The 12,423-nt window shown below is 45.5% G+C and overlaps 1 protein-coding gene across 2 annotated transcripts in view; it reads right to left on the bottom strand.

Moving 5' to 3' along the window:
* THG1L (tRNA-histidine guanylyltransferase 1 like) overlaps positions 1 to 12,423 on the bottom strand; it is a 326,539-nt gene that overhangs the window by 77,661 nt on the left and 236,455 nt on the right. For both annotated transcript variants that reach the window (XM_069653924.1, XM_069653925.1), the window contains exons 4-5: positions 7,819 to 7,907; positions 6,891 to 6,998 (exon numbers count right to left, since the gene is read on the bottom strand). In XM_069653924.1, the coding sequence (XP_069510025.1) occupies positions 6,891 to 6,998; positions 7,819 to 7,907 (197 nt within the window). The remainder of the gene's footprint in view (positions 1 to 6,890; positions 6,999 to 7,818; positions 7,908 to 12,423) is intronic.

Consider the following 12,423-nt stretch of genomic DNA (forward strand, 5'->3'; position numbering starts at 1 on the left):
AAAATAGCAGAGGCAGTGCGGTAGAGCGCTGTGTAGGAGAGGACGAGGAACCCCGTGCTGAGGCTCCTGACCGCAAGGTGTCCAGATCGGTGTGGTGAGACAGAAAGAGAGGAGCAGATAAAGGAAAGCAGTGGAGAGGCTGGAAGCTGCACAGGAACTTCAGGGACAACACTGTGGAAGTGCAAGCAAGTTCAGAGCCGCTAAGAAGACCCGATGGGTCTGCCTACAGCAGTGGGGAACTTCGGGGCGTTCTAACATGCTCGCCAGCAAATGTTTGAACTGTATGAAGTTGCAAATGAGAGAAAGGCAAAAGCGTGTTTCAATACAGCCAAGGCAAAGTACAAGTTCAAACCACACCAAGAACAACATTTGAAAGCAAACCCTTCAAAGTGCAGCAACACACCCCTAAGCAAGTACAGATGCATGAGATGCCAATGTGGGGGAAAGCTGAAGCAAGTGTTATCACAGGCAGATATACTGAGCACCTCAAGGTATATACTACTGTGTTACAGTGACATGAATAGTGAAACAAATATAAGTCCTGGCAGGGGAGTACACCAGGCAGCTGATATTGGGGGAAGATACCTGGCAAGGGAGTACACAAGGTAGGTTCAAACGGAGATCTACTGTATTTTGAATGTTCTCCAGACACGTTCCATACAAGTCTCTGGTTATGAGCCAGTCGTCGAGATAAGGGTACACTGAAATGGACTGCTCACGCAGGTGAGCTGCAGCTTGCAGCTGAGGCAATGCTGAAGGGGAGTTCCCTGAACTGATAGTGGGAGTTCTCTATCTTGAACCTGAGGTACTTTCTGTGGGCTGGCTACATTGAATTATGTAAGCATACATCTTTCATATCTAATGTGGCCATGTAATCCCCCTGTTGCAACAGTGGGATTACCTCCTGTAGAGTGGTCACCCTGAACCTTTGAGGTTTGACATACTAGTTTGCAGAGTGCAGATCTAAAACAGTGTGCATGGTTAGATTATTTTTTGGTACAAGGAAGTATATTGAATAAATACTGATGTTTACCTGAATATGAGGTACTACCTTGATCGCGCCCTTCTGCAGTAGTGCAGCAGGGTCTGGACGGTCTTCGGTGGATGGTAGCAGGGCGATTGCAGTATTCTATACAGTATCCACTGCTGACCGTCTTGAGTACCCACTGATCGGAAGTGATGCCCTACAATGCGTGGGTAAACAATGTCAATCGCCCCCTACCGGGGAAACATAGAAGGGTTTCTAGACTGTTGAGTTATTTGTTGGCCGGGGTTGGGAAGCCCCTGGATACAGAGTTTCTCCCTCTACCCTTTCCTCGCTGAAAACCCCATTGTTGAGGGGACTGGAAGCTGCTGGAAGTACCTTGTCCAGAAAAAAAACAAGGATCCCCTCCTGTTAGGTAGGACCCATGGGAGGAGCGTGAAAAGAATTGCCCATGAAAGGACCAGCGGGTATTAAAGGCACCTCATTGGACAAAGTGCTTGGATGAGATCTGGGTCAAAGACTTAAGTGTCTTGTGCTCTTTTTTTGCGGTTTCAAGGGCCTCATCGGCCCCCTTACCAAAGAGAGCAGAGTCTTCTACAGGTTTGTTTATAAGGGAAGCCCGAGTCTCTGGCCTTAAATCCTGAGTTTTAAGCCAAGCATGGCGCTTTAACAGGGTCCCTTGTGCTAGAACAGGTCCCGCCATCTCAGCCGAATCCAGAGTGTTTTCGAGGATTTTCTGCATCACCCGACGCCCTTCAGCCACCATTTTTAAAAGTTGTGTTTGAGGGCAGGTTCTGGGACTTTCTGAAGGCCTTCCTGCACAAGTCCCCAATAGGCATCGCTTTTGCTCTCCAGGCGTGTGGCATTATTGGCAATCCGAGTGTAGAAATCAGCCGAGGTGGTGATCGGTTTGCCCAGAGCATAAAGCTTTTTGAAATCCTTGTCCGGAGGAGACACTGACGAGGTTAGTGGCACACCTGCCCTTTTTCTGGTGGTGGTTATAACAAGGGAGTCCAGAACAGCATGGCCACTGCTCTACAAAGTATCCGAGGGCATTGGACAGAACTTATCCACTCCAGGGTTGATAGCCTGCATGACCAAGGGTGTAAGCAAGGAGGGAGCAAGGCGTTTTGAGGATATACCTTTTGCTCACGCCAACGTGGTATGATGGACCCCACAAATAAGACTCAGACCAAATAAGTCAAGTCATCCATTTATTCAATTTAGGCATTCGCGAAAGGGCATGACCTCCTGCACATTGAAGAGGACTGTGCAGGAGTAGCTAAGCATTCAAAGTTCATACAGCTTATATACATTTTGGGTGACCTTGCATTCAATAGCTGGCACGTAGTCAAGACAAAAATATGCAAAGTCATTGGCAGCTGGTTGCACACCCTGACTCGCGTGTCTTCGTTGGTGCAAAGGATTTATTGTAAACTAATTCCTGTAGCTTAACAGTTATCACACAGTGAGGGGAAATTGCTCGTATGGTTGCATAACTAATGCATATCTTCTGCGACAGACATACGTCCCCACCCCTGCTCTGCTCTTCTTCTTGGAATACCAAAGGTCTTAGTCACAAGCTATCAGCCCTTCCTCCGAAAGTGTCAAAGGTTTCCAAGAAGGGTTTATCTTGCTGAAAACATGAGCACCAACTGAAGCGACATGCCCCGCCCTCCTAATCAGAATCCACAGTTTCTTTACGGAGTTCAGGAGAGGAATTGCCTGAATCACTGGGACTTTCTCTTTAAGGATATCTGTCGGGTACGGACTCCTGAGTGACTATTTTGAAGTGATCAGCAGCCTTCTTGATGAGGTTTTTTAATAGCATCTGATCGTCAATGGGTGACGAGTCCCGGGTCTGAACTCGGGAGGAGTGTCCAAGAAAATCTTGTCTGGGTCAGGGTCATGGGCCAAGTACCCTGGTCATCAGCAGGAACCTAGTCTGGGTTCTGAGAGACCGGGTCCTGTGTGGCCTGATCCGGATTGGGGACATAGTAGAGGTCGTCATCCGGGTCATCCTGGTCCTCATGGAACACACCCACGGGAGGTTCGCGTGGACGCTGTTCAGACGGGGATGGAAACTCTGCACCTGGAGAAAGGAGCCTTGGGGTACAGGGCAAGTGTCCATAGGCTTATGCCTTTTAACCACATCGTCAAATTAAACTGAAAATTTGATAAACTCAGACATCCTCTCCACACAGGCCTCAAATCACTCCCTAGTCCACACAGAGGAAGAGTCATTATCAGGTGGGCAGGAAGATGAAGCAGTCGGGGCAGGATCCTGATGAGAGAGGGGAGGAGAGGCTGGAGAATAGTCTTCTGGCAGAGAGGAGGCCCCTTTAGGCTCAGAACCATGAAAATGGGCCGTTTCGGCGTGTATTTTGGCGCTACAGGGCCGATGATTTATGTGGAATGCCCAGTAAAGTAGAAGTCTTACGGCCTTGCTCAGGCCGGGATGGCAGGAGTGCAGTGGGTGCCGAAACACGAGGTTTGGTAGGCTTCGTTGAAGTCTTTGATGAGTCTACGAGCATTGATGGCTTCCTCAACGGGCTCGTCGAGGGAGGCCTAGGGGTTGTGTGTTTAGGTTTGGTAGTGATATGGTGTGTATCCTTGTCGCTGGGGTGTGGAGTCCCCATTGCGCTGCCGGTGGCATACTTATCGCCACCCAGGACGGACACGTGGGAATCAGACTCCACAGGGGAGTCTACGGCGTCCGCATCGTAGACGTGGCTGCCAACAGATTCCTTGTCTGAGGCGATAGCGCCAGAGGCAGAGTGATTCTCGGCCGGCATGGCACTTGGTGCACCTGTCTTTGAGGGTTTTGGGGCAAAAACTTTGCAGGCATTGCAACGCCGCTCATCGTCACGATGGAGGCACTAATTGCACTCTTTAGGAGTGTCCTTCCAGGGGAATTTGCCGCAAGACGGGCAAAATATAAAGGGTGTTCGTTCCATAATAGAGAGAAAAGGCTGCCATGCAAAAGGTGGGGCAAAGAATAGGCAGTAAAATGGGTCCCCGGTCTCCCTACTGTAAGGTCGGGCCTGAGGGTCAAGGCCAAGAAGAAATCAGCCACTGAGTCGGTGGGGGTGTAGAGTAGGCGAGGCAAGAGCAGCCGTCGAGAGGATGTCGACAAGCTTGGGGAGAAACTGCTAAGCAAAGATAAAGTAATATAAAAACTGTAACGAGCTACACATTAAGCATCCGACTAGATAGGCGGAATAAAACAATCTGGGACCTTGACGCGTGAAGGATTTTGGATACACTACACTAGGGATAATGTTACAGTGACGCCCAAGTCGACGACCCTTTTCAATCTTCAAAAGAAAGATGCAATACTCTGAAATTACCACTAGATGTCAGACTATATACACAGCATGTGATTCTAAGCAGACTCACAAGCATCAGAATTTCAATTACAAAGTTGCATTACAAGGCCTTGCTATCAGTATTCAGAAGTGCCTTTTGTCATGTGTCTTTGCCTTGAATGTCATGTCGGGTATAAAGAAGAACTGTTTAACATATACTTGTAAAGTAAATAATACACAATGTTTATTAAAAATCAGACGCCATAAAATACTGTAGAGTAAATGGGTGGAATCATTGCAAAACCCGTTTTCTGAATCACATTGGTCTGATATCACAAGCTGTTAAGATGGATTTCCAAGAATCTGGCTTAGTAGACAGATTTTAGGAGGCCACCTTAGTTATTATTAACAGGGAGCTCTGAGAGGTTAGTCAATACCAAATCAAGGTATGTGGATGAGCAGTCAAGGCTTAGTCTCAGGAGAGTGAGTCAGGGGGCCTCAATGAGGCCACACAGTATGGCACACAATAATTCAATTTAGAAAGTCACTTATAAAAATACAGTTTTTTTTCTTTTTGGCCTTATGAACACACTGGGAATCCAATTATCACACAATACTCTATGATACAAATATATACACTCACCATAGGTTCAAATATACATCAGATAACAAACACGCGAAGCAGGTAAGTTAGATGCAGTAAATGATGGGAACAAAATCACAGGAACAATATCCAACTTGAGAAGTCCAGGTCTGAAGATAAATGGGGCCTTGTGCCCAAAGGTCTACATGGGTATCACCAGTATGGGTTCTCTTTTTAGAAAGGATGCAATGGGCTTGTGGTGGTAATTATTTTCAAACTATTTGAAAGTTATTCAACAATTTACCAAAGGAAAGGTATGTGTTCTCTTTTCTTCCAGACCCAAAGCTAGTCCAGGGGCACAATACCTGACCCAGGTTTCAAGACCAAAGGTGAGTGGAATGGAGGTAGGGTCAGATTGTCCCAGATGTTTCTGTGGATCATCTGGGGGTTGCTCGGGGCTCGATCTTTCACCATCTGTTCCAGTGAGAGGTGCCCAGGAGTTACAGGTACGAGGATTATTCTGGTTAAATGGAAATGCAAGATGCAACCCCTGTTGGTGAAGAAATACAGATGCAGGCTTCTTCAAGATACTTCCCTGAATGGAGGCAAGCAAGTTCCAGCTACAGTCACAATTTGAAGGTGACAACGGGCATCCTTCCAGTCGCGGTCACAGCAGCTGCTCCAAGACAAGTTACCTTGAAGGTGTGAAGTTGGAATTTGGGGAGGAGGCGACTTGTCACACATGCTAGCGACCATCGAAGTTCCGGACTCTAATGTGGAACGGCGACGCTTCTGGCGAGGTAAACCATGGGACGAAGCTGGTTAGTCCACTGGGCAGTCCAGGGACACTTTCGAAGGCTCTGAACGGCTGGATCCTCAAAAAGGTGTGGGGATTAGTTGGCCCCACTAGTCCAAGGGCTCAAGCACTGCTCAGGGTCATCAGAAATCAGGCAGAGGAGCAGGGCTTCACCGGGACAGACACAAAGGGATGCTGGGCCTCTTCAGGAGTTGTCTTCGGATCTTCAGCAGGCTCTTCTTCAAAGGATTCTTGGCTCCAATGTAGACCTCAAGAATAGATGTAGAGGTCCTCTTATCCAAAATATGAGCTGGAAGCAAGTCCAAGCCCACCAATGGTACCTTTTAAGAAGGGTTGAAGTGATCCCAGAAAAAAAGTAAATGCAGGACGTGAGATTGAAAAAAAAAATCTCACTTGCCTTCAAAGTCAATTATAGCAATCGCAGTGAGCCAAGCAGTCGTGTTGGGAAGCGGAGGACAGAGGGAGTGATATTTGCAAAACTAAAATCTCCCTAACACTGTTCTACCCACACTGAAAGCTAAGCGATCTAATCACTTAACAATAATATTGAAATATCTGCCTGATGGAGATTCCCTTTCTCGCACCAATCTGAATTCCCAGACAATCCACATGAAAACATTGTGCTCTTTCTCCCCATACAATATAAATAAATCATTGTGTGACCTTTGTAGACGGATCAAACACCCCACCCTAAGTTGATGCCTGTCGATATTTAAATCATTTAGTCTATGTGATACTGCAAGAGGTCTAGTCTGGTTTAAATGTGCTTAATTGAGTTTTAGCATTACACATTCATGTTTTATAATGTTCATGCCAATCATATATTGCCAGGCTATATTGTATACTATCCCCAGACAGATCAGAAATATACATCCTTTTTTGAATGTATACGAGTTCCAGTATACCCATGGTGGCACTCATACCGAAGATGAAATCTATTCTGGAATACTCAGGGGAAACAAGTGGCACTCTATTGCAATGCATCTGTTATGCTTTGTTTCATTGTTTGGCTTGTAATTCATAATTCCAATAAATATTATAATATAGAAAATACTATTATGACTTAAAGGGGCACATTTCTATTTCGAATATATTTACTAATGATCTGATAATGGGTCCGATTATATACGTTTTTCCACAATGGTGCAGTATCTTTACAGACTTCAGCCTTCCTTCAAAACTGGCGCATCAGTTTACCTTTTTCCATAGTACAACGGTTCCTTTCCGATACATTAAGGGTTCGTTATTGTAGTTAATGTTGAAATCGGTAAACAGAATCTCATTCTTGTCAGCTGCCATTGTGCCCTGGAAAGAGATGCAACATGCCATTAAAGTTGTGGGTCCACAATATAACAATGACTGTTTAGTTCTACTGTAATGGCACATCTCCATCAGCCGCAGTACACAGATACCTTGATATGAGGGTAGTGGCATGAGCCCTATCAATTTGTGGCCAATTGTTGGAACTGAAATATGAACATAAATGCCTTATACCAAGCCCCCACTTCGTTTTTCTTTTTTTTAAAAAAATCAAAGGATCTTTCTAAAGGCAACATGGGAAATCCTTTTGATAAATCACGCATCAGTGTTAAGGCCTTTTGTGTATTTTCTTTTCAGGTCTCATTGTACCTTATCAGATGAGGCACTTCTCCATGGAAAAGTTGTGTGCCAAGGTCTGGCACACAACTACAGAACATAGGTGGTCTGACACTGCCACAGAAAACAATCATTCTGAACTCTGCCACAGAGAAAGGGTCTAAGAAGCACTCTACAATCCATGGAGATTGTGACCACTTGCATTGTGACAACAACAGTTTGAGGTCCTGCTCAGCGAAAAGCATCACATTTGGAAGAGGTACCCTGATGCTCTGCTGGAAAGGCACCACTGCCACTGGTACAAGGGTGAAGGTGTAATTCATTACCACTTATGCCAAAATGGCCACCCTGAGGCACATATAAGTTGGGAGGAGACCCAAATATTTACTGCTGTCTCTGGTAGAGCGCACAATCCTTTGCCTGGCAGCCTGTGCAGTGCCAGTTCCGGTGCACATTGGGAAAATACAAGAAACACCACACAGACCTGCTCATAAATCCCTCACACTTATTTTACCGTATGGTTACTTACCCGCAGTCTCTCCTGTGCTTGTACTGGTGTCAAACCCCCATGCTGGACAAGTGACCAGAACACTGTATTATACAGGTTATTAATATGACCTGCAGAAACAAAGTGCAGCAAATGGTTAAAACAAACTCAAACATATGCAATTCCATCTGATGCTCTCACTCTCAATATTGTTTACTTAAACAGGTAAAATCAAAATCCAACATAACTAAAATTAATTAAAATACCTGACAAGCAGTCCACTCAACAGTATGGCAGGCCAGCAATCTTGTGGCACTTACCGCTACCCACCTGTCTCCTGATATTGCTACCTGAAGTGTTCTTGTTATTTCATGTATTCACCCTCCAATATTGGCTAGAACCCTAAACGCCTAACAATGCCAAGATGTCAAGTGGACACTGTAGTAACACTTTTAGGCCTTTCTTATGATGGTAGTTTGCAGGAACATTAAAAGCAGCACAAGAAGCAAGCCCACATTTGAGTGTTATGTTTCTGTACAACCCTTTGTGTAAAATCATCGGATGGCAGATGTGTGAATTGGTGAGCAATGGTCGGATAAGCCATATCTATCTATTTGTAATTTCTAATTATAACGGTTTGTGGCAAGTACTGTCCTTACCGCTTGGAAAAGTAAACTACTTTTCTATGGGCCATATTCAGCCAAGTAGAATAACTTCTGGATGTATGGCTCCAGCTTGTACATTAATTGAAGGGTATGTAATTGTTTCTATATTTTTTAAGACTGTTACAGAGTGTTGTGGACCCTGTACATGGATAGCACTTTTCTGGATTTCTGGGATTGCATGAAGATTGCTGTCAGTCACTGCACACGTTTTCTTCAGTGCGCGGAAAATGGTGATGGAAGAGCGAAATTGAATTCGAAGCCAGGCCCTGTGAAATGTGCTATTGCTTAGCCAAGAAACTATATTTCTGAATGACTTCATCTGTTCTTCGAATGAACACAAGGATGTATAATTGTGAATTCTAAAGTGCAACATAAGTAATGCGATATGATGAATGTATACTGAATTACTTAATAACCAACTGATTAGACTTAATTTAAATATGCTCATTGTGTATAGCCCATCACTGCCATTGCTTTCGTGACATGATAAAATATGAGCACTAGGACAATGATCGATTTAGTACATACCAATTAATGACATGCTATACAATACTCTGGTTACGTCCACATTTCCCCCAAGTTCAAAGCACGATTGTCAATCAAATATGATAATAATGCCATTGTTCATATGGGATTTGAATACTACCGGTGCCTGATCGCTGGATCAGTTAATGTGTCACAGTGTGAGTAATACTACAACACTCCTACCTTTGTATACCATATACGAATCCTCATGGGTCATTCATTTTTAGAGAAGTGGCCGGCTCACCCAAGTATGATGATCAATTACATACTTGGCATCTAATATGATAGGAATGCGACTTTATAGGATTCTATACGGGATGATTCTATACACTGAATGCGTATGATGGTGCCAGACCAGGTACGATTCAATATCCATACAAATGGCAACAGGCCTTACAGCATTATAATTATTATATTACTACATGTACATGACACCACAAGACTGCTTTAACCAATTGGAACATTGTTACAATTGATACAGAACGGCAAAAGCATCACATGCCGTTACAATTATTTCGGGACTTGTCACTTGTGCAACAATTCAGGATGCTTACCCAATGGCACACAAAGAATGGCTAATTGTCCACAATGATGCTAATCAAGTAAGGTAATATAATTAGTCAAATAATCATAAGATTATAAGCCGTTACCACTGCCGACTAAAACGACACACAACGCCTTAAAATGACGTTAACTGCAGTACATAAAGCGATTCCAAAATGCGCCCACGCGAAAGCCAGACAGTGGCAGAGACCTCCTCTCAGGAGGTGCTCAACACGGATTGTGTAGCTAACACTAACTTGAGGTAAGGAATCACGATATTGAACAAAACTATTTATCTTGTACATCCCGCATTACCAAAGTGGGATAGAGATAACTGAATTACAATCCAATTAATGTTTGTAGGAGAACCCACAGCATCCATTGAATACCTAGGCACTCCACAAATAGAATTCAGGAAAGGATTGAAAGCCACGACTGTCTAGCAGATTCACAGCCCAATAGAGGATAAGTACTATTTAGTGTCATGATGCCTACCCCCGGGGACCCAGACCAGCAACCCCAGAAGCAGGCATCAAGTTACCCCAAGCAAGCCCAACAACCCCCGCTAGGGGCTATTTGGGTGCAGTCCTGGCGCCTATGGCACCAGGCTCATATGGAGAGTCAGTCCTGGCGCCATAGGCGGCAGACTCATAGATTAAAACTCACTTGATGCAGATCATGCTGCAAACTTACCTGATGCAGACCATGCTGCAAGAGCTCCAAGCCAAACGAGGCTTGGAAGGGACTATTTTACCTAGGGACTATTTTTTTTTACTCGGGTGGGGCTGGGGAGGAATACTTACCTCGGACTACTTTGGAGGCTATTTAAATCACGCCCGAAGAGCAGCACACACTTCGCGTTATTCTGCATCCAGCAGCGTAACGCTCACCGTGCCTGCAAGTCTGCATCCAGTCTTCTGCCACGCCCGCCTCGAGTTTGGAGCTCCTAGAAAAAGGGAGAAAAGGTTAGAACAAGAACAATACCTTTCATCCTTACCTGAATTCCCGATCCATCACGCCTTCGAGCTGGAAGAAAGAAGTTATTTTATGCGCGTCGCCTCGCCTGCTGCAGCGCTGAACTCACCGGCCTTCGCAGCATCTTCACATTTCACCGCATCCTCCTGCATGTTCCCGCCGCACTCCGGCACCTAAGGAGAAGACAAGAACAGCAAGGTGAGCCAAGGGAATACACAGAGGAATACCCCCCATAGACTTACCTGATTTTACCACCGGGGGTACTATTCTTCTTCACGGGTCGGCGCAGCTTCTGCTGCATCCTAGCCGAACCCCGGCCCCTAAGGGGAAACAAAAGGACAGCAAGGTGAAACAAGGGACTAACAAGGGGAACCCTCCTCACCACAAAAGACTTACCTGATTTTACTGCCAGAGGCACTATTCCCCCGAGACTTCATACTTTCTCTCAGCGCCTGAATAAGGGAGAAAGCAACAGGTTACATATGGACATTATTTTATCGAACTGTGTTGGATAATACAAATCCTTACCAGAACATTACCGGTTGCCACAAGGAACTCTTCAGTAGGGTCAAGCTGCAACCTGCAAGGAATCGGACAAGAGTGAAAGTCAGGCATTTTAACTCTTACGAACTACATACGGCGTCTTGCCGGGAATATCAGAGTCAATATTGTCCTGGAATTCACCAATTCCTTCGAGCCAGTGAAGCAACTGGTTATCTACGTGCCCCTGCGCTCAATGAAGGATGGAGAGCTCATCTTTTCGAATCATCAGGTGAGACTATAAGAGGGGACATCCAAGGTGATCAGTGGGGAGAAAAGCGGGGTGGGGGGAATTTACTCTCAACTCCACGGGTGGTTAATTCCCTTTCTCCATTTGCAGAAGAATATTCTTACGGGCCAAGCAAATGAAGCTAGGTGGGCCAGTCCAGTCCGTCATCTTGGCCCTACGCGTCACATTGGTGGAGACCGCAGCAGTCCAGTCCAGATGGACGCCTCTGTGGGAGCCAAGTGAGCGTAACAGAACGTGAAGCCTACCTACAAATTCCCACCCGGGCGTTATGGATACCTCAGAGACTGACCAATTGGCCCAATTACTAGGGGAACTGAGAGCCGAAGTGCATTCCGCCCGTCAAGAAACCAATGCCCTTAGGAGGGAACTGATTTTGTCAAAGGAGCAATCTGATGACCTTGCTAGGCAACTATTGCAAAGCCAGGCTGGACAAGCACCCCTACCTGGTTCCGGGGGAAATCCAGCTCCTGTGTTATCGAGTAACCCTGTGCAAATAAACCTACCTCGAAATATTCCATTAGCTCCACCCGAACGCTTTGCTGGTGATCCCAAAAGGTTCGCCATGTTTATGAACCAATGCCGCTTGCATTTTTTATGCAGACCTGGAGCCTTCCCAAACGATCAAGCCAAGGTAGCCTTTGTATTATCATATCTCAGCGGCAGTGCAGCTGATTGGTCAATTCTACTAGTTACTCAGGATGACCCAATTCTTTGTGATTTTCAGGGCTTTCAAACGAGCATGGAAAGACTATTTGCCCGGCACTCCCAAGGACAGGCCCTGGATAACGAACTTTTGTCCCTACGACAGGGTAACCAGGACCTTCTATCTTACATTGCGACCTTTAATAGGTTGATAGTGGAAACTGGATGGCCTGACGTAAAACGAATCGCGTTATTTCATCGAGGGCTTCGAGGAGAACTCAAGGATGTCTTGGCTCAAGTCGTGAACCCACCTCAAGACTGTGCTGAATATATAGACTTAGTGGTCCAGTTAGATCACAGACTTCAGAACAGAAAGGCTGATCGAGCAAAGTTTGAGAACAGGGTGTTGGTCAAAACCCACGCTAACCCCAAAGGAGCAGAGGCTTCAGAACCCATGCAAATCGGAGGGGTTAAAGGACCCTTAACCCAGAAGGAAAGAGAAAGGAG

The sequence above is a fragment of the Ambystoma mexicanum genome, chromosome 3q (genome assembly GCF_040938575.1).
Source record: "Ambystoma mexicanum isolate Mex_15411 chromosome 3q, UKY_AmexF1_1, whole genome shotgun sequence".
Lineage (NCBI taxonomy): Eukaryota > Metazoa > Chordata > Amphibia > Caudata > Ambystomatidae > Ambystoma > Ambystoma mexicanum.